Source organism: Branchiostoma floridae, unplaced genomic scaffold (assembly GCF_000003815.2).
Source record: "Branchiostoma floridae strain S238N-H82 unplaced genomic scaffold, Bfl_VNyyK Sc7u5tJ_1439, whole genome shotgun sequence".
NCBI classification, from domain to species: Eukaryota; Metazoa; Chordata; class Leptocardii; order Amphioxiformes; family Branchiostomatidae; genus Branchiostoma; species Branchiostoma floridae.
In genome coordinates, this window is record NW_023365716.1 from 618,388 (window position 1) to 644,295 (window position 25,908).

The window sequence follows — 25,908 nt, forward strand, 5'->3', positions numbered from 1 at the left end:
TATATCAGGCAGTGGGACGGACTCAAGTTGTCAGGGGAGAGATCCTCGGATGGACTCAAGTTGTCAGGGGAGAGATTAGCGGGATGCGAGGGGCTGGATTAAAACTGTCATCGCAAGCTGTGGCGCGTTGGGGCGACCTTCTTCTGCTCGGCCTTCGGAGGGTTTTCCCCTAGCCTGCTCTGGCTGGGGTGGTGGCAACTGTAAGGCCGGCCGCTAGGAGCGCGATTTTAGTCAGGTTTTACCCATACCTCCATGGATTGGAACAGCGCACAGGCAGAGGAAACTATCATCGGTAAGCTGTGGCGCGTTTGGGCGACCTTCTTTTGTTCGGCCTTCGGAGGGTTTTGCTATACGCTACAACCTCTACCAGGCTCCTCATGTCGCTGGAAATAGTACATATTAGCCAAATAGAAAGATGACATGCACACCAAAGGCCGGGCCGGTCCAAAACTGCAGTCTGTGCCCTAGTGTGTCTATTCCGCTATTTCCAGCGGCATGTGGAGCCTGATAGAGGTACACTATACAATAGCGTTGTGGTGTCGGGCTAGCACATTGGTTAGGGTGTTGGGTAGGGCTGGGTACCGGTACAGAATATTCAGGTCCAGGTCCGGTTCAGGTCCAGGTCCGGACCTGAACCTGGACCTAATGCAGTATGACTCATACCGGTGGTCCATTTCACTACAAAGAAATCTGTTTGGTGGAGTATTAGACCTACACTGGCGTTTTAAAATCCTACAACGCTAACTGCACCTTTACGATTGGCTGTAAAACTTGGTAGAAATTACTATAAACTCTACTCTACTTCACTCTTGTTATTTTCTACCACCTGCAAGCGCTAAAACGTGTGAATGCCTGATGAAATAATCTGTCAATTTTCTAATCGGTCCAACATCCGGTCCACCTAATTTTTTCAGGTCAGGTTTTTCTGGACCGGTCCAATAAGAAAAACCGGTTTTGTACCGGTACGCTGTACCGATACCCAGCCCTAGTGTTGGGCCCAAATAAGAAGGTCCTGAGTTCGAATCTACTCATATATGCCACAAATGATGTGCTTTTGTGCTATCTTCTGTTCGGATTTTGGTAAAAGACGGTGGAATGAAAGGGTTGGGCTCCATTTCCCAATACCGTGCCCTAGACACAGTGGATAACAACCCATTGTGTAGACGGCGTAAAAAAAATACTTCTTTAGCTACACTAAAACTATTCTGGTATGTCAATGAAAAACGAGCCTGCCAACACCGACATAACTTGACGCTCATTTAAGGAAATCTGGCCTAACAATTAATATGCAATGTGTAAACATAACAACGTGCTTACGTAGAAAAAAGTGGCCAACTTCGCTTCAGGAATCAAGGGTAAAGTTGTCATCGCTAGGCTGTGCATGGCGCGTTTGTGCCACCTTCTGGGTGGCCTTTTGAGAGTTTTACTTACAAAATCGTCCTTCATATGTGAGAAGAACGAAATGAAAAGTCGAGGTCACACAGCGACACAGTATCAATCAGTGCTGCTGATGAAAGGATCCGGCGCATACGCCTGGCTTATGTAGCATCTTGTAGCGATCTTTTCTACTACTGCATTTTCTGATGGAGTGTTTGTTTATTTATTTGTTTGTTTATTCAGTGTCCCCTGGTCAGCAGTGGCGTGAGAGGTGGGGCCGTGCCCTGATAGAGTGTTTGTTTATCTACTTACGTTTATTTATTTATTTATTTGTTTGTTTAGTGTTCCCCGGACAACAGTGCCGTAAGAGTTGGGGCCGCGCCCTGATGGAGTGTTTGTTTATTTATGTTTACTTGTTTATTTAGTATCACCCGGACGACAGTGCCGTAAGAGTTGGGGGCGTGACCTAGTGGAGTGTTTGTTTATTTATATTTACTTGTTTATTTAGTATCACCCGGACAACAGTGCCGTGAGAGGTGGGGGCGCGCCCTGATGGAGTGTTTGTTTATTTATGTTTACTTGTTTATTTAGTATCACCCGGACAACAGTGCCGTGAGAGGTGGGGGCGCGCCCTGATGGAGTGTTTATTTATTTATGTTTACTTGTTTATTTAGTATCACCCGGACAACAGTGCCGTGATTGGTGGGGCCGCACCCTGATGGATTGTTTGTTTGTTTGTTTATTTATTTAGTATCACCCGGACAACAGTGCCGTGAGAGGTGGGGGCGTGCCCTGATGGACTGTTTGTTTATTTATGTTTACCTGTTTATTTAGTATCACCCGGACAACAGTGCCATGAGAGGTGGGGGCGTGCCCTGGCGGAATTTGTTTATTTATGTTTATTTGTTTATGTTTCTCTATTTAGTATCACCCGGACAACAGTGCCGTGAGAGGTGGGGCCGCGCCCTGATGGAGTGTTTCCATGACTACCGCCGCGCCATGAACGACCTTGGCGAGCTGCTGCTGTCCGCTGCAGGACAGACGCTCTTCTGCGGGTAAGATTCTACTGTTTCTATCTAATTATTTTAGCGGAAAATAAAGTGGTTCATGGTTCCGACTGCGCATGAGCAGGGTAATGCATTATGGGTAAAATGTAAAAGGTGAAGTTAGCCCCCTAATTTTGCACAGTTCTTATCTAGACCATGCTTTTATGTCTCAGGGGCCGTGACCTCTTTTGTTCTACCCACAATTAATTTTGTTTCCCATTTGCAATTGGAACCAGGATGATGAACCCCTTATGACTTAGACAGGGAAAAAAAGACTTATGTTTTGGGGTATTGAAACAATTCCGAAGAGCAAAAAATACAGTTGAAACGCATAATTGTGGTGACAAGACTTTGGAAACTGAAGTCTAGAAAAAAAAAGACTTTCACTAGTATTCAGAGCTGGGGTTTGGACCTTTACGAATGCAAGGCAAATGATCTATGCCCTACGCCAACCCTAGGAACAAAGTGATAAAACCTTCCCCGTCATTACTCCTCCAGCGTCCAGATGGAGCTGTACCAGTGTTACCAGACCGTACTGGGCCAGCCGTTCTGTGCCAATCACCCTGTTGTTGTGATCCTACATTTTGTTCTTCACATTGCTCAAACTTGCAGGAACACAACAGAAGCCTTAACACATAATGTAGAGATGCTCAGGCTAGTCTAGCCTCTACCAGGCTCCACAATAAGACAGAATTAGATGGCAGAGGAGTACAGTTTACCGGTCAACACTCCTAGGCCAATTAACTCCTACTAGCCTTTTGTTCCTAACTTGGCCAAAGTCCCCAATTCGGCCAGGCGGGAGTCTGGTAGAGGCTTGGTGGATTCACTCTGTGTCTAAACTGCATTTTCCCCTCTCCAGTGTCCAGATGGAGCTGTACCAGTGTTACCAGACCGTTCTGGACCAGCCGTTCTGTGCGCAGGACAACGAGATTGACTCGCGCCGGACAAAAATACAGACGGACATGCGCGTCATCCGCCAGAAGTGCAACGACTTCCGGTAGAACGGGGAGAATATAGAGAAGACTTTAAGACGTTGTCAACAAGATATTCTATAAGACAGAAGACTAGTATAAGCTGGATCACAGTATAAGCTGTGTATGCGCAGTGTGATGCATTATGGGTAATAGGTCAAAGTTGACGGCCCCCAAGACATGATTAACAAAATACGTTTGAACATGCATTTATAGAATGATCCAATAGCCCTGTCCAGCTCTGTAAAAACAAACGTGCAAAATAAATGAAAAAAAAATGAAAATATTTAAAGCACATGCGACCACTCTCTCATTGGTCAAACTGCTAACTGCCATGCTATCATTGGCTGAACTGCATACTGAATTGCAATGGTCAGTCAGTCTATTGAGTATAACATATATGTGGACTGTTTAAAGTGTTAGGAGCATTCACCTTTGACCTCGGGCATGAGCAGCTCAAATCGTGAACAAGCTTTTTATAATGATGTAAAGTTGTGGTTGTCAGGAAAAGGGACCAATGATTTTTCTTGATATTTTTAACCTTTATGTCATTTCGTTACTGATCAATTAACATAATTGTTTTACCTGCTTTCTATTAATAATATAACATGGTTTGAGTATATCACAGCACAATCATAAGAACTGAATGTGTGAAGTAAATTAAAATAATGTGTGAAAACTGGAGCAAACTGGGAAAATAATGACTTGGTATGATGAACAACACAATGAAAAAATGGAAATAAACGTAATTCAAACCTTGGTGTTGTATTGTGAAGCATCATTTTCAGAATCTGTACAGTATTCAATTTGCATTAAAGAAATAAATAATCTAAGTATGAAAGATATCACTACTAAAATCTTTACAAGATAAAACATTCTAAAAAAACAATTGTTAACAAAAGATAAAATCTCTATAGCGCTTTGTGGTCAAAACTTACACTCCCATCTAGGCAAGGCTGGGCTGCTACAACTAGCAGGTCCTCATCAGAAATCTCACAACTGTCAACAGTTGTTTGTGTTTTCCTTGAGTTATCGTCATGGCAACACTGCACAGAACCTTTGCGGCTGTCAACACTTGTGGTTTGCCCTGAATGGTTGCCATGGTAACCCTGTGTCGCAGTCAGAAGGTCTTCATCAGAAACTTCACACTTGTCAACTGTTGCTTGTAATTTACTGGAATTGTTGTCATGGTAATGTCGCTGTGCCCCAACAACTGTTTTTGTCTTTGTGTTATTGTTGCCATGGCAACAATTTGCAGCTGCAAGCAAGTCACTGTCAGAAACCTCACACTCACAGGTGTCAACTGTTATTTCTCTTTTTCGTGAATCGTTAACATGACAATTCCTCTGTGCCCCGATGTCAACAGTTATTAGTGTTTTCCTGGAATCGTTGCCATGGCAACTATTAGCAGCCAGAAGTAAGTCTCTGTCGGAAACCTCCCAGTCGTCAACTGTTCTTGTAACACCCTGAGACTTGCCTTGACGTTTGGCTGCTGTTGCGAGAACTGGAGACTTGCTTTCACGTTTGGCTGCTGTCTTAGGACGCCAAGACTTTCCATCACGTTTGGCTGTTGTCGTCATTGCCAAGTCGATGGCAGCCAGCAAGTCTTGGTCGGAGGGCTCACACTGCTCAGCATCCCAAGATGTCTTGACTGCCCCGCAAGACCGGTCCTGAGACACCTCAAAGGGTTCTTGCCTGTCTGCATCCCAAGACGCTACATCTGGCTCTGTCTTGACTTCCTGAGACACTTCGGGGGGTTCTTGCCTGTCCGTGTCCCAAGACGTTACATCTGAGTCTGTCTCTGCTTCCTGAGATGAAAGCGCCGACAGCAAGTCTTCGTCCTCCACTCCAGAGTCCCAGAGCTGGTCCTGATGTTTGGGAGTCAGGAATTGTTCATTAATAATTATAATAATGACTGATATAGGAGACTTCTTGTACACAACCAGGTTAAACTTACTTGCTTATGTTTCGGTGTCTATCAGACACCTTTCTCGGAGCTGCTGACTCAAATTCTGCTTCTCACTGCTATATGTAGCCAATGTAGCCGAGGAAGGTGTCTGATAGACACGGAAACGTAAGCACCTTTAATCTGGTTGTGTACAAGAATTCTCCTATATCCTATATTCTACCAACCTGATGAAATTATTTTCGAAAATAATAATGACTGTTCTTAGTTGTAGATGGACAGAAAGATACACTGTCATTGATGACCAAATCAGTGTACGTCTTTGTACAATTCCTCCCATTGTCTTCTGTTTGCTGCTGTTTCCTTTAGGTATCTTATCCTTAACATGAGTCTCAAGTCTCTGGTTGAGATGTAGCTTACAGTCATCTATCAGACTGCTGAGGAGGCCTTCACGAATTGTTCATTAGTCAGGGGTGAGAACTGGAAATACAGGAGAATCTGACAGGAACTATCACGGTACCTCTTTCTTTGAAATGCAAAACGACTATTCTCTTAACATCTTGTGTAGTTTGGTGTCTTTCATATCATACTGTCTGGTCGCCAAAAGCTGCCTGGCCAGTCCCTGATATGGAAATGTGACGTAGGCCTAAGAAACCAACTCACCTCTTCCAGAATAAAGGCAGGCAGCACCTCTGCTGGAAGGGGCCTCTCTGGGGAGGTTTGGATTAAACAAGAAACAAAGTTAATTTTTACTTGTACAATGTAGAAAGGACAGCTAATGAGCAATTCCCATGGCTAAAACAACACGTACTTATGCCTGCAAAACCTCAAACTAGCACTGTTTATAACTAAATTGGCACGATCTTACAGAAAACTTGCAATTGGTGAAAACATTTGTGCCCTTGCTGATATTCTAAAGATAAAAGCGAATCCCTGCAAGAGAACTCTGCAACAGACCTGAGTCAGCTTATAGACTTATAGACATGTCCAAAGGAGGCTATATATATAAAGCAAAGGTTATAAAATGATGAAATACATGTGTGCATAATTTGGAATACACCAACACACACACATACAAAACCAAACATGCACACATAGAAAAGCCAAAAGCAATCCCTTTTTCATAGATGAGTTGATAAGTAACAAGGATATAAAGGTGTTTTACCTGGAGACTTGTAGTTCTGAGCCCGGCAGACAGGGTCGTGACATTTCTGGTACAACACCTGCCGTTTTAGGTCTGCTACAAACCTACAATGGAAAGACATCAGTGAATGGTTAAGTCACATTGGTACATCACTGAATAACATCTAGTTCTGTCCTCAGCCCTCTTCTGCAGGGCAACACTAACTAATGCCAAATAGCACTTACTCAAGAAACTGAATACCACGAGAAACGGTCAGATGCAGAATCCATTACCTTTTGACAGTGACACTAACAAAAATCATATCCAGTTGCTTAAGTGCTATTTGGCATAGTACATATTTTATTACCAGAATATCCAACCTTTATCAAAGTGTGGTCAGGTGACAATATACGGTTTACTATATGTCATGCAAAAAAAAAAATGTTAACACCACCTACATGACAATTACCGGTGCAATGGCCTAGTGGGTAGAGTGTTTGCCTTGCATTCGGTAGGTCGTGAGTTCGATCCCTAGCCAAGTCATACCAAAGACTTTAAAAATGGTACATGCTGCTTTCTCTCCTTAGCACTCAGCATTCGGGAAAGAGTATGGAAGTTGAACACACACACCACTACCAGTGGACTAGTCCCCTGCTGTAGTGATTGCGTTGTGTGGCCCAAGGCTAAGAAACAGAGATGGGCACCACCCTATGCACCATCAGGTGTGGGAAGGGTTTAACTTTTAACCTACATGACATGGTTGCTCCTGTGTGCCCGCCCGATGTTCTCACACCAGCGGTTGTGCGCGATGTCATACATCAGGACCTCCCCCTGGGAGAAGTACGTCCACTGGCGGATCCCCCCATACACGCCCCCACTGCTCGCCTGCAGTATCACGTAGGCATCCACCTCAGGGTAGGGGGAGCTGCTGCAACCCGAAAGCTGATCTGTAGCTGTGTAAATGTGTAAGTAAGGTTTATTGAGAAGTGCATCCACAGCCGGATCCCCCCATGCACACCCTCCCTGCTCGCCTGCAGTACCACGTAGGCATCCACCTCAGGGTAGGGGGAGCTGCTGCAACCCGACAGCTGGTCTGTGGCTGTGTAAATGTGGAAGAAAGGTTTATTGAGAAGTATGTCCACTGCTGGATGACCCCATACACACCCTCCCTGCTCGCGTGCAGTACCATGTAGGCATCCACCTCAGGGTATGGGGAGCTGCTGCAACCCGACAGTTGATCTGTAGCTGTGTAGGAAAGCAAAACACTCTAGTTCTGGACATACATACAAGATGTGGCAAAGTTTTTCTAGTACACATGTAGTAGATCTAAGCTCTCGGGCTGAGAGTAAGTGGTGTAGACCAGAGCAAACAAAAGCAGGGCATAAAATTCATTTTTTGTAAAAAGCTGCAGTAATTTTTGTGAATAGCTACAGTGAAGCCTGTGAATAGCTGCAGTTACATTGTAACTAGCTGCAGTGAGATTTGGTCCCATGAGGTTGGATGTGTGAATCGACTGGTTTCAATAGTGGTACAGAATCCTGAACTTCTAGTTTGAACAGGTTTCATAGTGATAAAAAATCCTAATGGTCGTTATGGGAATTGTTTTCTTGAGTTAGAACTGAACGGCCACAAACTCTGGGGAAGGAGACCTGATCAGTCCTGGCCAGACAGCGAGAAATTGTGTTACATATTGAACAGAAATAGACTGTACCTTCCCTAGTTGTGCTGTCCCGCCCTGTACTGTTGTCTCCAGTCTCACGGCTGGTGCTGACTCTACCAGACGAACTGTTCCCCTCCTCACATCGCAACACTCTCAGTTCGGGGGAAAACCTGGAGAAGGCGGCAGAATACACAGGTCAGATAACTAGCTTGAAGAAATCAGCAAATGATGGTGCTTTTGTATCAAGATCTCATTTATTACTATTATCATTAATATAATAATACATTTCTGTTTTTTTATGCAGCATAGGAATGCTCAGTTGGTACACACATTACAGGCGTACCAACATCATGGAAAAACTGTGTGACACACTCTGCCTCACCTCACGTTGCTCACGAGGGATTCCAGGAAGACCTGTTGGTCCCAGCATGCCTTGCTGCCCTCCCAGCATGCCTTGCTGCCCTCCCAGGATGCCTTGCTCCCCTCCCGTAGTTTGTACTTGCACTGCGGAGAGACCAGCATAGGTGCACGCCTGCCCAGCTTGGTGCTCTGGTACAGGCGGAAGTTCCTGTTCTTTGTGTACACACCTGTAGAGGGTAAACAACAACAACCTCTGTAATTTGTGTGTAAACAACACAGATTTTCATAGATCTTACATATTCTGCTGAGGTTCTCATCAGTAGTGGTGCATACCTAAAGCCCGGACTTGGACCTAAAAAAGTTTAGGTCCAAGTCCAAAAAAAAACCTAAATGTCCGGAGCCAAGTCCGGACTTGCAAAAAGCAATTTGTCATTTATGTTCCCTTTTTTTGTTCTAAACCATCTAAAACCTTCCATAGACAGTGAAATCTGCACTGGAAAAAGACAAAAACATTTCATGTTTACACTGGCTGTATAAAATTTGCATGTATTTTTTACATTGCATTTCAATTCATGCTAACATGCAATTTTATATGCACCCCCCTCCCCCTAAAAAAATGCAAATAATATGCAATGATGGGTTCAGGTCCGGACTTTAAGTCCGGACCTGAACCTGAAATTGAGTTTAGGTACACACACTACTCATCAGTAAGATGGAACTTGTGTGGCCTAGTTGTAGTAATTATAGTTACTGTACTGTAGTAGCTGTATCCATTATTGCATTATACTGCTGCTGTGATCCCTGATGCCGGGGTAGGCAGCAGTCAGCTAGTCTTCACACCACACTTCCATGCGACCCTGTCCAGCGGGTTTACCCTAGTTACACCTTGATGTCCCTCTTAACACATTCCATCCAGGATTTCCTTGGCCTGGCCCTATCATGACCTCTATTGCCTGACAATTTCAATTTGGTGATGGACTTGATACAGCCATTGGATCTCTCAAAATGTAAATAAAACATCCCTGAAACAGGGTTGGGCAAGTTTTCTAAAGTCAACTTGTCCTAGTATTGAGCAAGTACATAAAAAATTACTTCCCCAAACCAACTTTTCACTTGCCTGATATTTAAAATTTGCAGTGAACCAGGGAAAAAAAAACAACATCAGCACATGCAACCAACGAGAAATTTGGTGGGGAGTAAGGGGGACGCACTCCTGGAAAATTCTTACAAGCCCGATCGGGCAAGTGGGGTAGGACACATGCTTGTCTGAATGACACTTTCACTTGACTTGGACGATCAGACTTTTAGACTTGTCCAACCCTGCTGAAAACACCCTCACCTGCATCTATAAACAGAACTCTCTCCCCATCCTTGTTCTTCACAACCATTGAAAAGTTTCACAAGAAATGAAATAATACAAAAAGACCCTGTTTTTCTTGTCTAGTTTTCACAGTATCATTCATAGGCACTTGGATAAGCCAGGATTACCATAATATCAATCAACCGACCAAACTACTTGTCAGGAACAACCACCAAATAACATTTTTTATCATCTTGAAATCAACTGCATTATATACCTGAAGTCTACATAAAAACTCTGTTCACTGTTTTTAATGGTTCTGTCATCATTACAGACAACAGGTCACTTTGTACAAGTTTGTTTAGTCACACAGCCTTTAACCATGCTTACCTGCATCTATGAACAGCACCCTGTCCCCATCCTTGTTCTTCATCACCAGCTGGTCCAGTCCTGGGACTGCCTCCCTCAGCTCCTGCAGTTCTGCATCACCTGCCAGGGGGCTCTGCTGCTCAGTGCACAGGTACAGCTTCTCACACATCTGGTGTACAAAGTTGCCTGGAGAGAAGGGAAAGTTTCTTTAAGTAAAGTCAGTTTAGTCTATGTTTTCTTCAACTGATCCATAGAATGAAAGAATCACAATTTGATTGAGGAAACATTGAAGAGAGGGGAAAATTTCAAGTTAAGTCAGTTTTCTCTGTCTTTCTCTCTTCAAATGATCCTTCAAATGAAAGAACCACAAACTGATTGAAAACATTGAAACTTTCCTCAAGTTAAATTAGTTTTGTCTGTTTTCTTTTCCTTCAAATGGTCCATAAGATTAAAGAATCACAATTTGATTGAAAACATTAAAGAAAGGGAAACATTTTTCTAGTTTGGCCTGTCTTCTTTTCTTTGCAGCATCCATAAAAAGTAGGAATCACAATTTGATTGTTTAATAAATTGAGGTTAAATCACTTTGCTTCTATCAACTAATCTTGGAAAAGTGTGCACTACTGGTCCAACACTATAAACAAACAAACAAAGAAACAAACCCACCTGCATGAATGTTGTCCTGAAAGGCAGCTCCAGGCAGGTGGAAAATCAGATGGTGACTGAACTTTTCCTCCGTGCTAAAAACAAACAGATTTATAATAACAGCCATTACCATAATACCGCAACTAACCACATCTACATGTATCGCCAAATAAATAAGCAATGAATTTATGAAGATCTACTTGTGCAGGAACAGTGATTTCCAAGATATGCACACTTCAGACATCCATGCCTTTAACACATCTTTTTAAAGGCATTGATAATAATGGATTTGAAGACAACAAGGTCAAAAGTTTTAAGTTGATTTTTGGGGCAGGCTAAAAACAAACTCATAATACAAGTTTGACAATGCAACTTTTTTGTGCGTCAAACAAAACAAAGAGAAAAAGCTGCCCTTAACACTGAGACAAAAAGAACTGCACTGACCTTGACTCCAGGTCGAGCACATGTTCCTCCGTACAGGTGAGGTTGTACTTCTTCTTAAGGAACCAGCACACACACTGCAAGGAAGAGGAGATGTCTTGCTTTAGTAAGATGTTAGCATGGACCTGCAACTAGTAGGAGCCGAAAGTTTGATTCCATATGTGTTGCTCATTCGACATGCACGCTACTGGAAAGGGTTGCGGTCCTTAGGACAAGACACTGTTCATTGTGCTTGTGGAAAAGAGCTAGGGGAATTTCCCCTGTATAATGAACCTGTCAATACCGTACATAGCATCTGTCCTCTCTGTCACGGCCAGTGGAGAACTAGCTCTTTAGTGAGCTAAAACTGAAGCAAGAGCACTTTTCACTTTACTTCATCATCTCAAAATTTATTTTTCTTAATTAAAAATTGCAACAATGCAATACAGAAGGCATCGCAGGCAGCAATGCTGCTTTGTACCAGCTGTAATTCTTTTGCATGTCCCATGTCGGCTTTTAGGTATTTGTAAACGGGGCAAACAATTTTCTTCAGGGTGGGGGTTTAAGTTGGTGGTTAAAAGTTAAAGTTGCCCGTACATCAGTAACAGATGCGTGGGGGGGTGGCGCCCATCTCCATTTCTGTAGCCCTTGGGCCACACATGTGCCAGTCACTACGGCAGGGGGCTGGTCCGCTGGTAGTGATGTGTGTTTAACTTCCATACTCTTCCTCATTAGTCCTGAGTGCTAAGCAGAGAAAGCAGCATGTACCATTTTTAAAGTCTTTGGTATGACTCGGCCGGGGATCGAACTCACGACCTACCGAATGCAAGGCAAACACTCTACCCACTAGGCCATTGCACCGGCGTTTCAATGGTTAAGTTGTTGGGGATGATGTTTATATATTCAAGGTTTGATTCAGAACTAGAAAGGCCGGCATTTGCTTAGGAGCAAATTCAGCTATTTTCACTCCGCTCTCCCCCTTTATGCAAACATGGACTGTTCCAAAATTGAATTTGAAAAAAATAAATCCCATGTGAGAATGACCTGGAACTACGTTGCTACTATACTATTTTTATTATGTATACGGTAATCCAATTTTTATTTCTTGATAACAACACGCACACAACATGCCAGTGTTTCACACATTAACAAAGAAGGCACCGTTTTACTTCAAGAAAAAAGGTTTTATTTCACAAACGGAAATTGTGTTGTATTTTTTCTACAGATGCGTTAACACGTTATGCGACCCTAAACGTTAGTATTACGTACCCACAGCAGACAATAGCGTGGTTATGATTAAAGTTCCCCTGCTTATTTACACAAGGCAAGGGCAATTACTGCACTTATTCAAGGTTGTCACAAGCATAACTAATCTTCATACAAGCAGACCTCTCCAAACAAACTTCACTACACTTTTAACTCTTTACCAAGATATGCTTATTAGCCGTTTTTAGCAAAGTGCATTTTTTTAAAAATCCAATTGGATATCATGGCTGAACTGCAATGACATTATCAGTACAAATACATATAAAGTTATGCACATTGTATTCAGACAAAAAGGATCACATTCCGTTTTTATACCTAGAGTTAATCAGGTAAGACATTATATTGATGAACAAAGATTATTAGCCACTGTATGTTTGCACGAAGTCTGTTTCATATATCTAAATGTTTTGTATGCTTTTTGTCTAAAAGGACTCAGCAATTGCAGTAATTATACGTCTGTTATAACCTTAAAGTTCCATTTATTTTTCACATAAACTAACAGATCTCGAGAACCTTATTATGCGCGGCACTGCGCACGTGATCCACTAAGTAGTACGAAGTCTTTGCTGATTGGCTACCGAGACAATTCAATTAGCAGACCGTGAACCCGCCGCACCTGCCAGCTGCGTGTTCAAGGACCCTTTTGTCGGCTTTGTTTACCACAAATGGTGAAACGTAGGAACGCGTTGAGCGCCGCTGAGAATACTGTAGTTGCAAGTTAGGAATTTACGTGTTTGCAAGCAAAAGTCAGTGAGATTTCTGAAACAACAGCAGTTCCGTGATAAACGGAACCTTCTCAAAAATAATAATTCAACGCTAATACATATGTCATTATTTTTTTTTATGTGATCATGTGTACATGTGGCAGCAAGGCGACCCGCGCGGCGGTTGATTAGCCACTACCAGACTTCCGCCTGGTTGAATAGAGGACTTTTGCCAAGTTCAAGGAATAAAAGCCTAGTATATAACCTTCTTGGTTGGAGTTAATTGGCCTATAAGTGTTGGCCGGCCTGGCAAATTGCAAGTCGCAAACTATAGTCCTCGGCCATGTGACGTTAACTTATCTGGCGTGTTTTCTGTCTTTTCCTGACCAATTTCTTCTATTTTTTTGACGCGGAGCGGCTTTTAATTGTGGACAGTGTAACAGCGGGGCTCAAGCACCGCCAAATCGACCATGCCAAACAGCTCTGAGCTTTAGGCATTGTGGTTTTCGCACTGGGATTGCGATATTGTTTCTCTCTGTTGTTGATGACTTGTTCTGTGGTGAATCCTGCACTTGAAATGAATCCTCTGGCCGGCCGACTCTCCTAGCATACTATTGACTCTATTTGTCCACTTTCTACAATTAGACCACCGATTCGTGGAGCCTGGTAGAGGCTACACTTGACTGAGGGTGGCCTCCTGTCTAAAATGTGCCAACGTATCTTGTGCTTGCGTCGAGGTTTGTGACAATAAATTTGATTTGAATTGGTGACAATAGCACTGAGAACAATGCCCTCACACCGTGTCATTATTCGTCGTTCACGAATTTGATAACAGCAGATATTCCAACAACACCCGCATTCGCCGGATGACGTTTGCGACGCGTGTTCATGAATATTAATTAGAGCAAGCAGGGGTGACCACGTGCACGGGGCCACCTGGTCATACCACAGGGAAGGTGATTACGTCATTTACCATATATGGTGAGACGCTCAGAGGCGGTGAAGACGAAAACGCAGACGAAAAACCCCGCCAAATTGGCTTATAAATCATTTTTAAGTGATTTTGTGCCAAAAATGATAACAGGGTTCTTTTAGTAAATATCTCATGCACTATCATACCAAATTTCGGGTCCCTTGGGTTTAATACCTGGGCACGGGAGGCACAATTATACAGTTCGGTCAAAACACCACCTAAAAACATCCATAAAATCATTTTAAAAGTATCTATCAAAAAACCGAAAAAAACGTCTGAGGGTATTGACCCAAGGTACACTTGTGCCAAATTTCAGGTCATTCGGGCTAAGAACGACGGAGAGGAAACACTTTAAAGGTCGTGACAGGAGAAAGAAAGAAAGAAAGAAAGAAGAAACGGTACGAAAACAATATTTTCACTCGAAGCGTACCTTCGGTACGCGGAGTGAAAATAATTAATCAATTGTTCGCTGGCACCTATGAAATCCGAGAAACACCCTTAAGCAGTAAGAAGTTGAACTTTGACCCACCCTGATGAGAGTTTGGACCATGGCGACCCCGTCTGACCCCGGGTTCACGACCTTGCTGAACTCCAGGTCAAAGTAGAGGTGACAGGTCGCGCCCTCTGGGATGACCTCGTAGAAGTGGCCGTCCATATTTGGGTGGAGAACACTGGGGGGAAGTAACATTATTTCAATTATGTCATGATTTTAATTTCTCTGTGTTAGTATCTGATAAATTAAGGAAAAAGTGTTTATGAAAAAATGTTACAGAAAGTAATGAGAAACTGGTACATCAATGACTGTTAGACATCTAGATTATAGAATACATCAAATAGCAGTTACTCAAGCAACTAGAAAAAATGCTTTTGAAGAAATGTTACAATGAATGAATGAATGAATGAAAGAATGAATCAACCAATCAATCAAATTTTCTTGCATTTTTTGCGCACAGCCCTTGTGGGCTGACACCAAAATGACATGATAAATGATACAGCAAGAGGACAAGTGGGGCCGCGTAGCACAGTGGTAGTGTATTCGGCCCGTGACCGAGAGGTCGCCGGTTCAAATCTGCCTGCCGTGTTGCCGGTCTTGTGCCCTTGGGAAAGGCACTTTACACGACTTTCCTCACTTTACTCAAGTGAAAAATGAGTCGTCCCTCGGATAGGACGTTAAATGGAGGTCCCGTGTTTGGGGAGAGTCACACCCTATGCACGTTAAAGAACCCGCCACATGTGCGATAGTGCGGTGTGGATGGAGCAAACCATTCTGTCTGGAGTTGGTGATTCACTACAAATCACCCGGGCAGAGGCCTGGCGAACCTTTGTGTCGTATCAGCCATATGGTGATTTACATCATTCAACCGGACAGGAGACCTGGCGCATCCCTGTCTTGTAATTAGCCAGCGAAAGGGTATATCACCCCGTCGTGTGTAAACATGTGCGAACATGTTTGATCACGTCGACCGATGATGATGAAGAGGACAAAGGTACTTAATAATAATTACTTACAAACTAACTTTACAGGGCTGCAGGTTAACTGTATATACAACTGTAACATACCACCGACCAGGGCTCTAGCCAGCGTCTGTTTTTCCGACATTTGACGGAAATTTGCTGTGTGTGACGGAAAAATTATAAAACCAATCCGTCAACCTTGACGTACAAAAATACTTGGTGGAAGCTACAGTCGGCTTGGGGACGCCGTCCACGGTCGTAAAAGCCACAAACTGTTTGTTTTGCTATTGTTATTATTGTTGACGAAGTGTGTTGGCGCCCTTTCGCATACGATTATCTCATTAAAAACCTGTTTTTCAAGGTCTCAGTTCGGTCTTTCTAGCTCCTGGAATAGTGTTTTCGTGACAATGGGAATTGGCTGACGGAAAAAAATTCGACCTGGCTAGAGCCCTGCTACAGACGGACAGGAAAAAAACATGTTTGAAAAGAAAGTCGTGAGAACCCTACCTGTACATGTCCCAGAACTGCTCGTACGTGGTGACCAGATATTTCCTCTGTCCGTTCTCACTCTCTCCCTCCACCTCACAGGCAAACACATGGACATCCTGGGGTAACAACAGGTTAACACATGGACATCCTGGGGTAACAACAGGTTAACACATGGACATCCTGGGGTAACAACAGGTTAACACATGGACATCCTGGGGTAACAACAGGTTAACACATGGACATCCTGGGGTAACAACAGGTTAACACATGGACATCCTGGGGTAACAACAGGTTAACACATGGACATCCTGGGGTAACAACAGGTTAACACATGGACATCCTGGGTAACAACAGGTTAACACATGGACATCCTGGGGTAACAACAGGTTAACACATGGACGTCCTGGGTAACAACAGGTTAACACATGGACATCCTGGGGTAACAACAGGTTAACACATGGACATCCTGGGGTAACAACAGGTTAACACATGGACATCCTGGGGTAACAACAGGTTAACACATGGACGTCCTGGGTAACAACAGGTTAACACATGGACATCCTGGGGTAACAACAGGTTAACACATGGACGTCCTGGGTAACAACAGGTTAACACATGGACATCCTGGGTACACAAGAACAAGTTAATATCTGAAACAATAGTCCATCAACAGTTGACATCCAGTTGATATGTGGCCTAAACAACCAAACTTATTCCCCTGGAACTTGGTGCTCAACTTGGTGTCATGGCCAGCGTATACTGTAAAATAATAAATTATACATTTTGCCTTCAGCTATTATAAGTGTCACAAAGACCTGTGTGCCAATAGCAAAATTTTGCAACCCTACTAGTTACCCTAAGTATTATTGATAACTTGAAGACCATATTAACATGTTTGGATTGCTGTTGTTTTTTGTTGTTCCAAATTTTCTCAACCTCTGACAGCTCTGTTGCATTTGTGCATTGGAATGTTTGTTTTCTTCAGTGGGTATGACATACATTTTACATTTACCACTGCCTACCTGCTGCTAAAGTGCTTCACTGCTTTAGCAGTGTACAGAATTGTTTTATCTTTAAAGTTAAAACACTCCAAAAAACTACTGCGAAAAGTTTTCGCAGTAGTTGTTTGGAGGCCAAAAGAAATGCTGACAATAACAGATATCCAAACCAACCTGTTTACAGCATCGTGCGAAATCGAAGGCTAGCTTCTGTCTGGGGAACAGTCTCCACACGGGGGAGGGGCGCCGCAGCCTGGAACAGCAGAAAATAAGCATTTCAGTGCAGATCAAATTACTCAATTAGCAGCCTTGTAGTCATCACAATTTCCTTACAATGGGCAAAAAGTATCAAATCTTAAGAGTCATTGCTTAAGAAAATCAGGCAGAGGCCGGAAGATGGAGGTCGGCCAAATGGTTTCATACTTTGTATGTGTGATAGGTATGTGGAACTATGAACAGCCATATAGTTAAAAACCTGTCAGGTTTTCTCGTGTGTTAAGGTGACAATAACAATAACAAATCAACATCTAATTCCTGAGGATTTTGGACAAGTAAATAAAAACATTACAACACTAACGTAGTACATGTAACAACATAGTACGTTAATCAGTAACATTATAGAAGATACACCCTCATACAACAGTAGGATAGAGTCTGAACTGAGAGAGTTTATCGTTGTTCCTGTGTCCCATGAATAGTATGGCAAAATAGTAGAATTATTGGGAGTATTGAGCATAGAAACCTCCCTCACCCTGCCTTGTACTGAGGTCCTAACGGAAACTTCTTTATCTCCTCCTCTGCTTTCTCAAACCTCCTCAGCTTCTTCTTCCATTCTACTTTCCTCCTGTGTAAGGGAGTTTAAACAATTGTAAGTGTGAAGGAATGAATGAGTAAATGAATGAGTGAATGAACAGATAAATGAGTAGACTTGCACTTGGCAGAGGTCCCATGTTTGAGAAGATCTAACAAATCTGTCGGGTTTCTATTTCAGTATGAGCCCGACATAACTGAGGCAGTTTCTTTCTTTCTCTTTATCTCACTCTCACTCTATCTCTTTCTTTCTTTTCTCTCTCTGTCTCTCTTATGCCATACAGACACAGCTAATAGTTTAGCAGGTATACGAAACAAACAAACAAACAAACAAACACACTGTACACAAGTGAACCTCACCAGAGGGTTCGTGCAAATACTGACAAGAGGGTCAAGTGAGGAAACTGCAATAAATGATGTTGTTATTGTTTAAGAAAATTTAAAACAAACAAACACACTATACACAAGTGAACCTCACCATTCCCTGATCTGAGCCAGGCTGCGTTTCCTGGGAGACAGAGTTGGCTGGTGCGACATGGTGCTGGGAACCTGGGAGTGAACAAGGAAAAGATTTTTATTTTTAGTTACAAACAAACAAACAAACAAACAAAGAAAGAAACACACTGTACACGAGTAATCCTGGGGGACAGAGTTGGCTGGTGGGACATGGTGATGGGAATCTGGCAGTAAACAATGAAAAGAATTTTAATTTATAGTCAATTAAGTTGAGAATGTTGCAGATAATGTGGAAATCTTAATACTCCCGATCCATCGATCTCGGAAGTTAAGCAACGTGCAGTTCGGTCAGTTCTTGGATGGGAGACCACCAAGGATGCCCAGATGCTGCAGCCTGACCAAGAATTTCACGAAATCGTCTTTAAATTTAATCAGAAGAGATGTAAAACGGGGGTCCCATGCCTCGAGCACGTACTGTAAATGCAGAAATGTTCGCGGTGAATTAATGTTCGCGGTTTTTGCGGTGACCACTTCACCGCAAACTTAAATCCACTGCGAACATTTTTCTACTATGGTAGTAGACTGCAGTCTATGGTGTTAGCGCGAACTTTAATCCACAGCGAAAAGTCCTTTTTCCCGCTACCGCAAAATCAAATCCCCGCGAACTTTAATGCATTTACAGTATCAGCCTCATTACTCAAACAGTGAGTACCAAATGGCTGCAAGTGATACACCAGATGTATTTTAACTGAAAATGACAGTCCCGTTTTTAGTACGGACTGCCTCATCATTTCATATTACCCTCATGATTTTACCAACCATGCAAAATATTTACCATAATTGATCTCTACTTTCAGTAGATCCTCCGAGCTAGATGTAAACAAACTGGCACTTTTCTACTAGTGAATATAAGCCCTCTGACAGAGATCATAACATATGTGCGGCGACAGGAATTATAGGTTATGTGTCAAAGGTAAGGCCTCGAAAAAGAAAACAGTCTCGACAATTGTTTCGATTTGGATAATAATGCCCAGACTGGTTTTGTTTTTGTGGGTCATTTACCTTTGACATATTATTTACATTCCTGAGCGAGTACATGTTTTCTGATCTCTGATTATGTTGGAGGTAAGGTGAAAATCTTGACGCCACAATTGACCATGACAATCCCGTTCTGACTACGAAGTGATTGAGCATATTCCCTGCATGATTTTACGAACAAACTTTGCAAAATCTACTTCTAGTGATGTAAACAAACTGGCGGCCTCTCGTATGGCGAAATATCTTCATTTTTATAACTTCCTGAAATCATGCCATTGAGCTGATCAAACCGAGGATTTATTGTTGATTTAATCTCATAAAATACTTTGATTGAACACAAGTGACATCGAACATCGCCCCAATCTGGTTGTAGAAAGTTACACAACTTTTTCATAGACGTAAAAATCGTGGGCGACTACTAGCTGCTTTCTTAACGTTTTCCATACCTTCAATTACTCTGATTGACGTACAAACGCACACGTAGGTTACCTGTCTTTTCCTCTTGCTATTATGTAGTTGTTGTCTTCTTTCTCGTCCCAGAAACTTTGTTTCAAGCCCCTAACGTCGCCCTCACATCTCTTCTCAGCTCAGTTTGGCGGCCATGTTTCCCGCTCCGTCCCGACAGACCTTGCGTTACGGTCTCACACTGGCGTTCACATCCAACCTGTGCACCTATCACTGTAAACTCCGGGGGCTAAGCGAGAGAAGGTGGAAATTGGCCAGAAATTGCGGAAGTGGAATTTGCTTTTGGTGTTATAGTTACGTGCAACCGTGTATGTTTTTATTTAGGTCTTTTAAAGGGTATATGAAAGAGAGAGACTAGTATGTTTAATAAGATTGTTGGCCACCTTGCATCCCTCCTTGGTATTGCAGAATTTCTTTACTTTTAACGTTCTAGGCATGCAATAGTGGTCATTTTTGTCTTTGCTTTTGATTGATAACTTTTGTTGTTTAGTTAAAAAAAATCAACCTGTTTGTGTAGGAAATGTCTGACTTTTCAACTTAGTTTCGGTTGTCTTTTTACACCTCGAAATAAAATTCACAAAAGCGACATACTGTATAAGGAAGGGGTGGAACTCCTCTAGATGATAGCACATCCTATTTTCATGTTGTTGCTTAGTGAATGAAATCACTTTCAGTCTTCCTAAACACCGAGATTTTTCCAGGCCATCTTTTATCTGAAGTGCAAATTCAAATACATCATGACATGTGACAATCCATGCATGGCAGATATAGGAAAATACTGTAAATGCATTTAAGTTCGCGGGGATTTAATTTCGCGGTAGCGGGAAAAAGGACTTTTCACGGTGGTTTTAAGTTCGCGGTAACACCATAGACTACAGTCTAATACCATAATAGAAAAATGTTCGCGGTGGATTTAAATTAAAACCACGAACATTAATGCACCGCGGACATGTCTGCATTTACAGTACATCAAAGGTTTAGACATAGAAATTCCTCAAATGATTGTAAAAGCCTCCAATAACTGTAAGAAATTTATCCCATACTACAACTTCTGTATTAGATAGATAAGCATTAAGTTATAGAACTGTAGTTATGTACATGCCATACTTTGTACCGGTACAATTGTTGTGCAATAAAGCTATCTAAAAGTATGTAGGTATGTTTATTCATGACCAGGTACCCCCCACCCCCGTCTTCATCTAACTGCAACATCTTTAAACTTACATGGATCATTTCTAACACTCTCTTTAGTTTGTTCACAACCATTTTATTTGAGTACATCTTGGACAGTACAGATTTTCATTGTAAATATACAAATCATTTCTATCATCTGCGAGTTTGTACAAATCCCCCATAGAACAGCTTTGATATGCATTAAAGAATAAAACAAGCAAATCTATAGGTGTGACACAAAGGTTAGGTACACATGTAATCACCAATGTGTCAACAGTGAATGTCAAAAACAAAAAGTCAATTTCTAAATAAGTTAAAAAAGTAAATCCATAATCTATGCCTAGGGACTAGTACCTTAGTTCAAACCCACATCTAAATACCCTCCTTGATCCTAGGTGATATTTTACAGAGGCTTTTGCATGATAATCTCTATTGAACACATTTATCACAATCCTTGCCAGTATGTACATGTGTCTGGATATGTCTACCTCTATAAATGTACACTTGCTTACTACAAAATAATCTTTGTATACCAGAGCCCTAGACACACCTAGGCTTCATTTTTCTACCAGTTTAGATACAATTTTTTTCAACCATAGGGATTGCTTGGAGATTAAGTACTGGTACAACTTACTACAAGGTACAGATTTAGGCTACAGTTAACATGATGGTCACTCCTAGATCCTGAAGGGCTCGTTTCAACACTTTTTTTCACATTTCAGGAGACAAAGTCATAGGCTGTACATTTGTCCCTCTTGTAGACTTAGTTTCTTTTGAATGTATTTTCAAATGTCCAAACAGCTGAGATTTCCTAGCAGCAGAGTAGTTACACATATCACACTTGTAGTGTTTTTCTCCAATATGGGCTCTCATGTGATCAGACACATTCGACATTTTAGCTGCCCTGTACCCACACACCCCACACATGTAGGGTTTCTCACCGGTGTGTTTTCTCATATGCTGGTCCAGGGCGCATTTCTGTGCTGCAGAATAGTCACACAGGTCACACTTGTAGGGTTTTTCACCCGTATGTGTTCTCATGTGTCGGAATAAGTTAGCTTTCTTTGCCGTCTTGTACCCACACTCCCCGCATTTGTAGGGGTTTTCCCCCGTGTGTTTCAGCATATGATCATTCAAAGAGGATTTGTGTGCTACAGTATAATCACACTGGTCGCACTTGTAGGGTTTTTCACCGGTATGAATTCTCATGTGTTGAGACAGGTGTGCCTTTTGAGTCGCCCTGTACCCGCACTCCCCACACATGTAGGGTTTCTCATCACTGTGTTTTGCTACTATATGCCTGTCCATGTGGGTTTTCTGAGCAGCAGAATAATCACACTGGTCACACTTGAAGGGCTTTTCACCTGTGTGTGTTTTCATATGCTCGGACAGGTGACACTTATGAGCTGTCCTGTACCCGCATTCCCCACACATGAAGGGTTTTTCACCTGTATGGATTTTCAGATGTTCTGTCAGGTGATCCTTTTTTGCTGTCCTGTACCCACACTCTCCACACCTATAAGGTTTCTCACCAAAGTTCTTGATTAGATTTGCTCGTTTAAAATTACATTTCTGTCGGGTCTTCATATGTCTGGAGAAATTTGACTTTTTAGCTGTCCTGTATCCACACTCGTCACACTTGTAGGCTTTCTTACCAGCGTGTTTTGCGAGGTGTTTGTCCAACTTGGATTTGTCTGAAGCAGAATAGCTGCACTGGTCACATTTGAAGGGTTTTTCTTCCGTGTGAATTCTCATATGTCGGGATAAGTTAAACTTATGAGTTGTCCTGTATCCACACACCTCACACATGTAGGGTTTCTCACCGGAATGTCTTATTTGATGGTCAATCAGATGATGTTTTACTGAAGCTGAATAGTCGCACTGGTCACACTTGTAGGGTTTTTCTCCTGTGTGCTTTCTCATATGTCGGGATAAGTGGGTCTTGTTAGCTGTCCTGTACCCACACTCCCCACATATATGGGGTTTCTCACCGGTGTGTTTTGCTACTGTATGGTTGTCCAAAGTGGATTTCTGTGCAGCAGAAAAGTCACACTGGTCGCACTTGAATGGTTTTTCTCCCGTGTGGGTTCTCATATGTCGGGATAAATGATGCTTTTGAGCCGCCCTGTATCCACACTCCCCACACATGTAGGGTTTCTCACCGGTGTGTTTAACCACATGCATTCCTATATCACCTCTGCTCTCCTGTACCTGTGAGGTTGATGTGTTGTCAGGTTGGGGAAAGTTCACATCACAAGTTTCCTGCTGCAGGCCCATGTCTGTTGTCTGGGTCTCCCTTCTGTCACTCTCCTTCCCAGGGTGTTTTGTATCATGCATCTCCTTCCCAGGATATCCAACACGCAGTTCTGCTTCAGTAAAATGTTTATGGTTGGAATCTTCCATTTCTGCTCTGTAGAGGGGGGGGGGGGGGATCATACTTAGTTCATCTTACGACATTCTGTATTATCATCATGACATGTGATAACCCCTGTATGGCATACAGAGGAAAATATATCATAGAATGTCTATACGCTAACCCTAACCTTTTTACATATAGTCCAAGAGGAGATACCGAAATATATTTCCGTAGCTCAGAAAATCCCACATGCATACCCTAGTTACAATCTGCATTGCTCAAACTGAACCCAAGTTCTGGGAGATACCCCCAATATATATTTTTTCGTAGCTCGGACAAGCACACCCTGTATGAGGGTCTGCATGGGGCCATCCCGACAACGATTTACGCTGAATTCAGAAGAACCCCCTACGTATTACGCTTAATCAAGAAAGGCAGTTACGCTAAATTTGATGGCCTCGCTACGAATTACGTAGATAAGATGGTTTTCCCTACGAGTTACGGGAAAAAAGACAGACTGCCTACGCCTTACAGAAAAGAGCATGCTCCTATATGGTTACACAATCTATAGGCCACAATCACTGAATGATAGATCATGTCTCTTTAAGGCATGTTGTTCTATGGTCCAGGTGGGATAATATAGGCTCTTTATGCAAATTGATGCATATTCTGCGGGCTTTGACTGAGCATCCCAATATACTAGTATTAACAGTATATCTTTTACAGCGCTACAAAAGTACCCCCCCCCCCCAACACACACACGTAGTTACGGCTACGTTTCGATAAAAACCTCAGACAAATCCGTACATTATGTAGTTTGTACTCATCAAAGCTTACTATATGGTCATTGTGCTCCCTGTTACGCTCTAAGAAACTAAACAAAACGAAAACAAACCTCTAAAAGTTTCACAAGTTCTGTCCGGCGGCCATGTTCGACGCGAACTGCGGTTTGAGACCGTCTGGGTCAGCGTGAGGTCATTGTTCTATTTCAATATGGCCGCCGAGCGGGGTCCGAAATAAGAGGTTTGTTTTCTTTTGTCAAGGTGATTTTAACCTCCTTGGTTTTGTTTGGTCTCTTGACAGTGTAACAGAAAGGTAGTTAGTTACATACTAAGTTTGTGTTGAAGAGTACAAGTTACATAACGTCTGGGGTATCGCATTCTACTGCAACGTAGTCTGATGCATAATTGTTGTTGTTTATGTTTGTGCCTTCTTTTACGTCTATTTGATCCGCTCGACGTGGACCTTTTGTGCTTCGGTGCTTCGTAGTTATTGAATTTCCCCTACTGTGGTGCTTCTCTGGTACGCTACACATTCGTGTTTCTGGTTCAAATCTAGGCAGAAAGTGCGTGTGTGTTTGGGGGGGGGGGGGGGGGTAGGTACTTGTATCATTGGACGTTTAATGTACTAGTATAGCCTTTGTTATATGCAATAATGTATTATATATGGTATCATAGACAGTGATGCTTATGTTGGGTGTCGTTAACTCCTTCTTTATTAATAAATACATGGGGTTTGGAGCAAAGAAAATCACTTAAAGAACTCCTTTTAATTTTATCATATGAACATGCCAGACACTGTACACTTCTCTACACTATAAATGTACTGCCAGTCAGGCCTTCCTTGCACAAATCTACATTTACATGGGAGTACCCCTAAATGGCCCCGCATGGGGCATCATAGGGGGGAGTTGAGGTCCCGGGTTAGGGCGGGCAGGCCGCCTGCCTGGCACAGAAGCACTCAACTTTGGGAGCACTTACAACCGTGCCAGGCAGGGCGTTCCACTCAGGTATCGTGCGCGGTAAAAAAGAGTTTTTGTATATGTCTGTACGTGCGAATATGGGTTGGTATTTGTACTGTTGTAGACGTGACTACCCCGGGTGCACCCTTGGCTAAATGGAAGGAAGAACATAACATCATACATTGTACAGATACATGTGAACACACGTGCATACACACATTACTACTATATAGAGTACAACTAGTACTTTGTAGTATATCTATATGGCCTCCTTTGGTCAATATTGACCATAGTTACATCCTATAACTCGCACATATACACATGGAAACACAAAATACATACGTTCATACACACACACACTCCCTCTAACACAGAGACACACACTCTCTCCCTCTTGCACACAGACACACATACACCCTCTCGCACTCTCGCACACACACATACACACTCTCACAGACACACCCTCTCACACATACACACACTCCCTCTCACACACACACACACGCACACACCCCCTCTCTCACACACACACACACACTCCCTCACACACACACACTCCCTCTCTCACACACACACACACACCCTCTCTCACACACACACTCCCTCACACACACACACTCGCACACACACACACACTCTCCCACTCTCTCTCTTACACAGACACACACACTCTCCCTCTCACATACACACACACTCACACACACACACACACCCTCTCTCACACACAGACACACAGACACACACTATCTCCCCCCCCCACACACACACTCCCTCTCTCACACACACACTCCCTCTAACACACACACA

General features: G+C 42.7%; 5 protein-coding genes across 5 annotated transcripts in view; 1 reads left to right on the forward strand and 4 right to left on the reverse strand.

Annotated features, from left to right (window-relative positions):
• The window catches only part of LOC118407668 (tropomyosin-1-like), a 1,169,601-nt gene that overhangs the window by 617,295 nt on the left and 526,398 nt on the right, over positions 1-25,908 (forward strand). The gene's annotated exons all lie outside the window — the stretch shown is intronic.
• LOC118407610 (zinc finger protein 25-like) overlaps positions 1-25,908 on the reverse strand; it is an 865,280-nt gene that overhangs the window by 585,645 nt on the left and 253,727 nt on the right. The gene's annotated exons all lie outside the window — the stretch shown is intronic.
• Positions 1-25,908, reverse strand: part of LOC118407627 (zinc finger protein 525-like) — a 976,997-nt gene that overhangs the window by 576,712 nt on the left and 374,377 nt on the right. The gene's annotated exons all lie outside the window — the stretch shown is intronic.
• LOC118407693 (DNA-directed primase/polymerase protein-like) lies at positions 3,704-19,946 on the reverse strand. Its single transcript, XM_035808211.1, has 15 exons — positions 19,856-19,946; positions 18,351-18,421; positions 17,814-17,906; positions 17,237-17,315; positions 16,083-16,180; positions 14,650-14,791; positions 11,202-11,275; positions 10,779-10,852; positions 10,134-10,298; positions 8,466-8,670; positions 8,135-8,253; positions 7,175-7,376; positions 6,466-6,548; positions 5,964-6,010; positions 3,704-5,262 (listed from the first exon to the last, which is right to left on the reverse strand). Exons 2-15 carry the CDS (start codon positions 18,407-18,409, stop codon positions 4,306-4,308), a joined length of 2,397 nt encoding a protein of 798 aa, XP_035664104.1. The 5' UTR covers positions 18,410-18,421; positions 19,856-19,946; the 3' UTR covers positions 3,704-4,305.
• On the reverse strand, positions 21,106-22,978 carry LOC118407623 (zinc finger protein OZF-like). Its single transcript, XM_035808128.1, has one exon. The coding sequence runs from the start codon at positions 22,925-22,927 to the stop codon at positions 21,716-21,718; it is 1,212 nt and encodes a 403-aa protein (XP_035664021.1). The 5' UTR covers positions 22,928-22,978; the 3' UTR covers positions 21,106-21,715.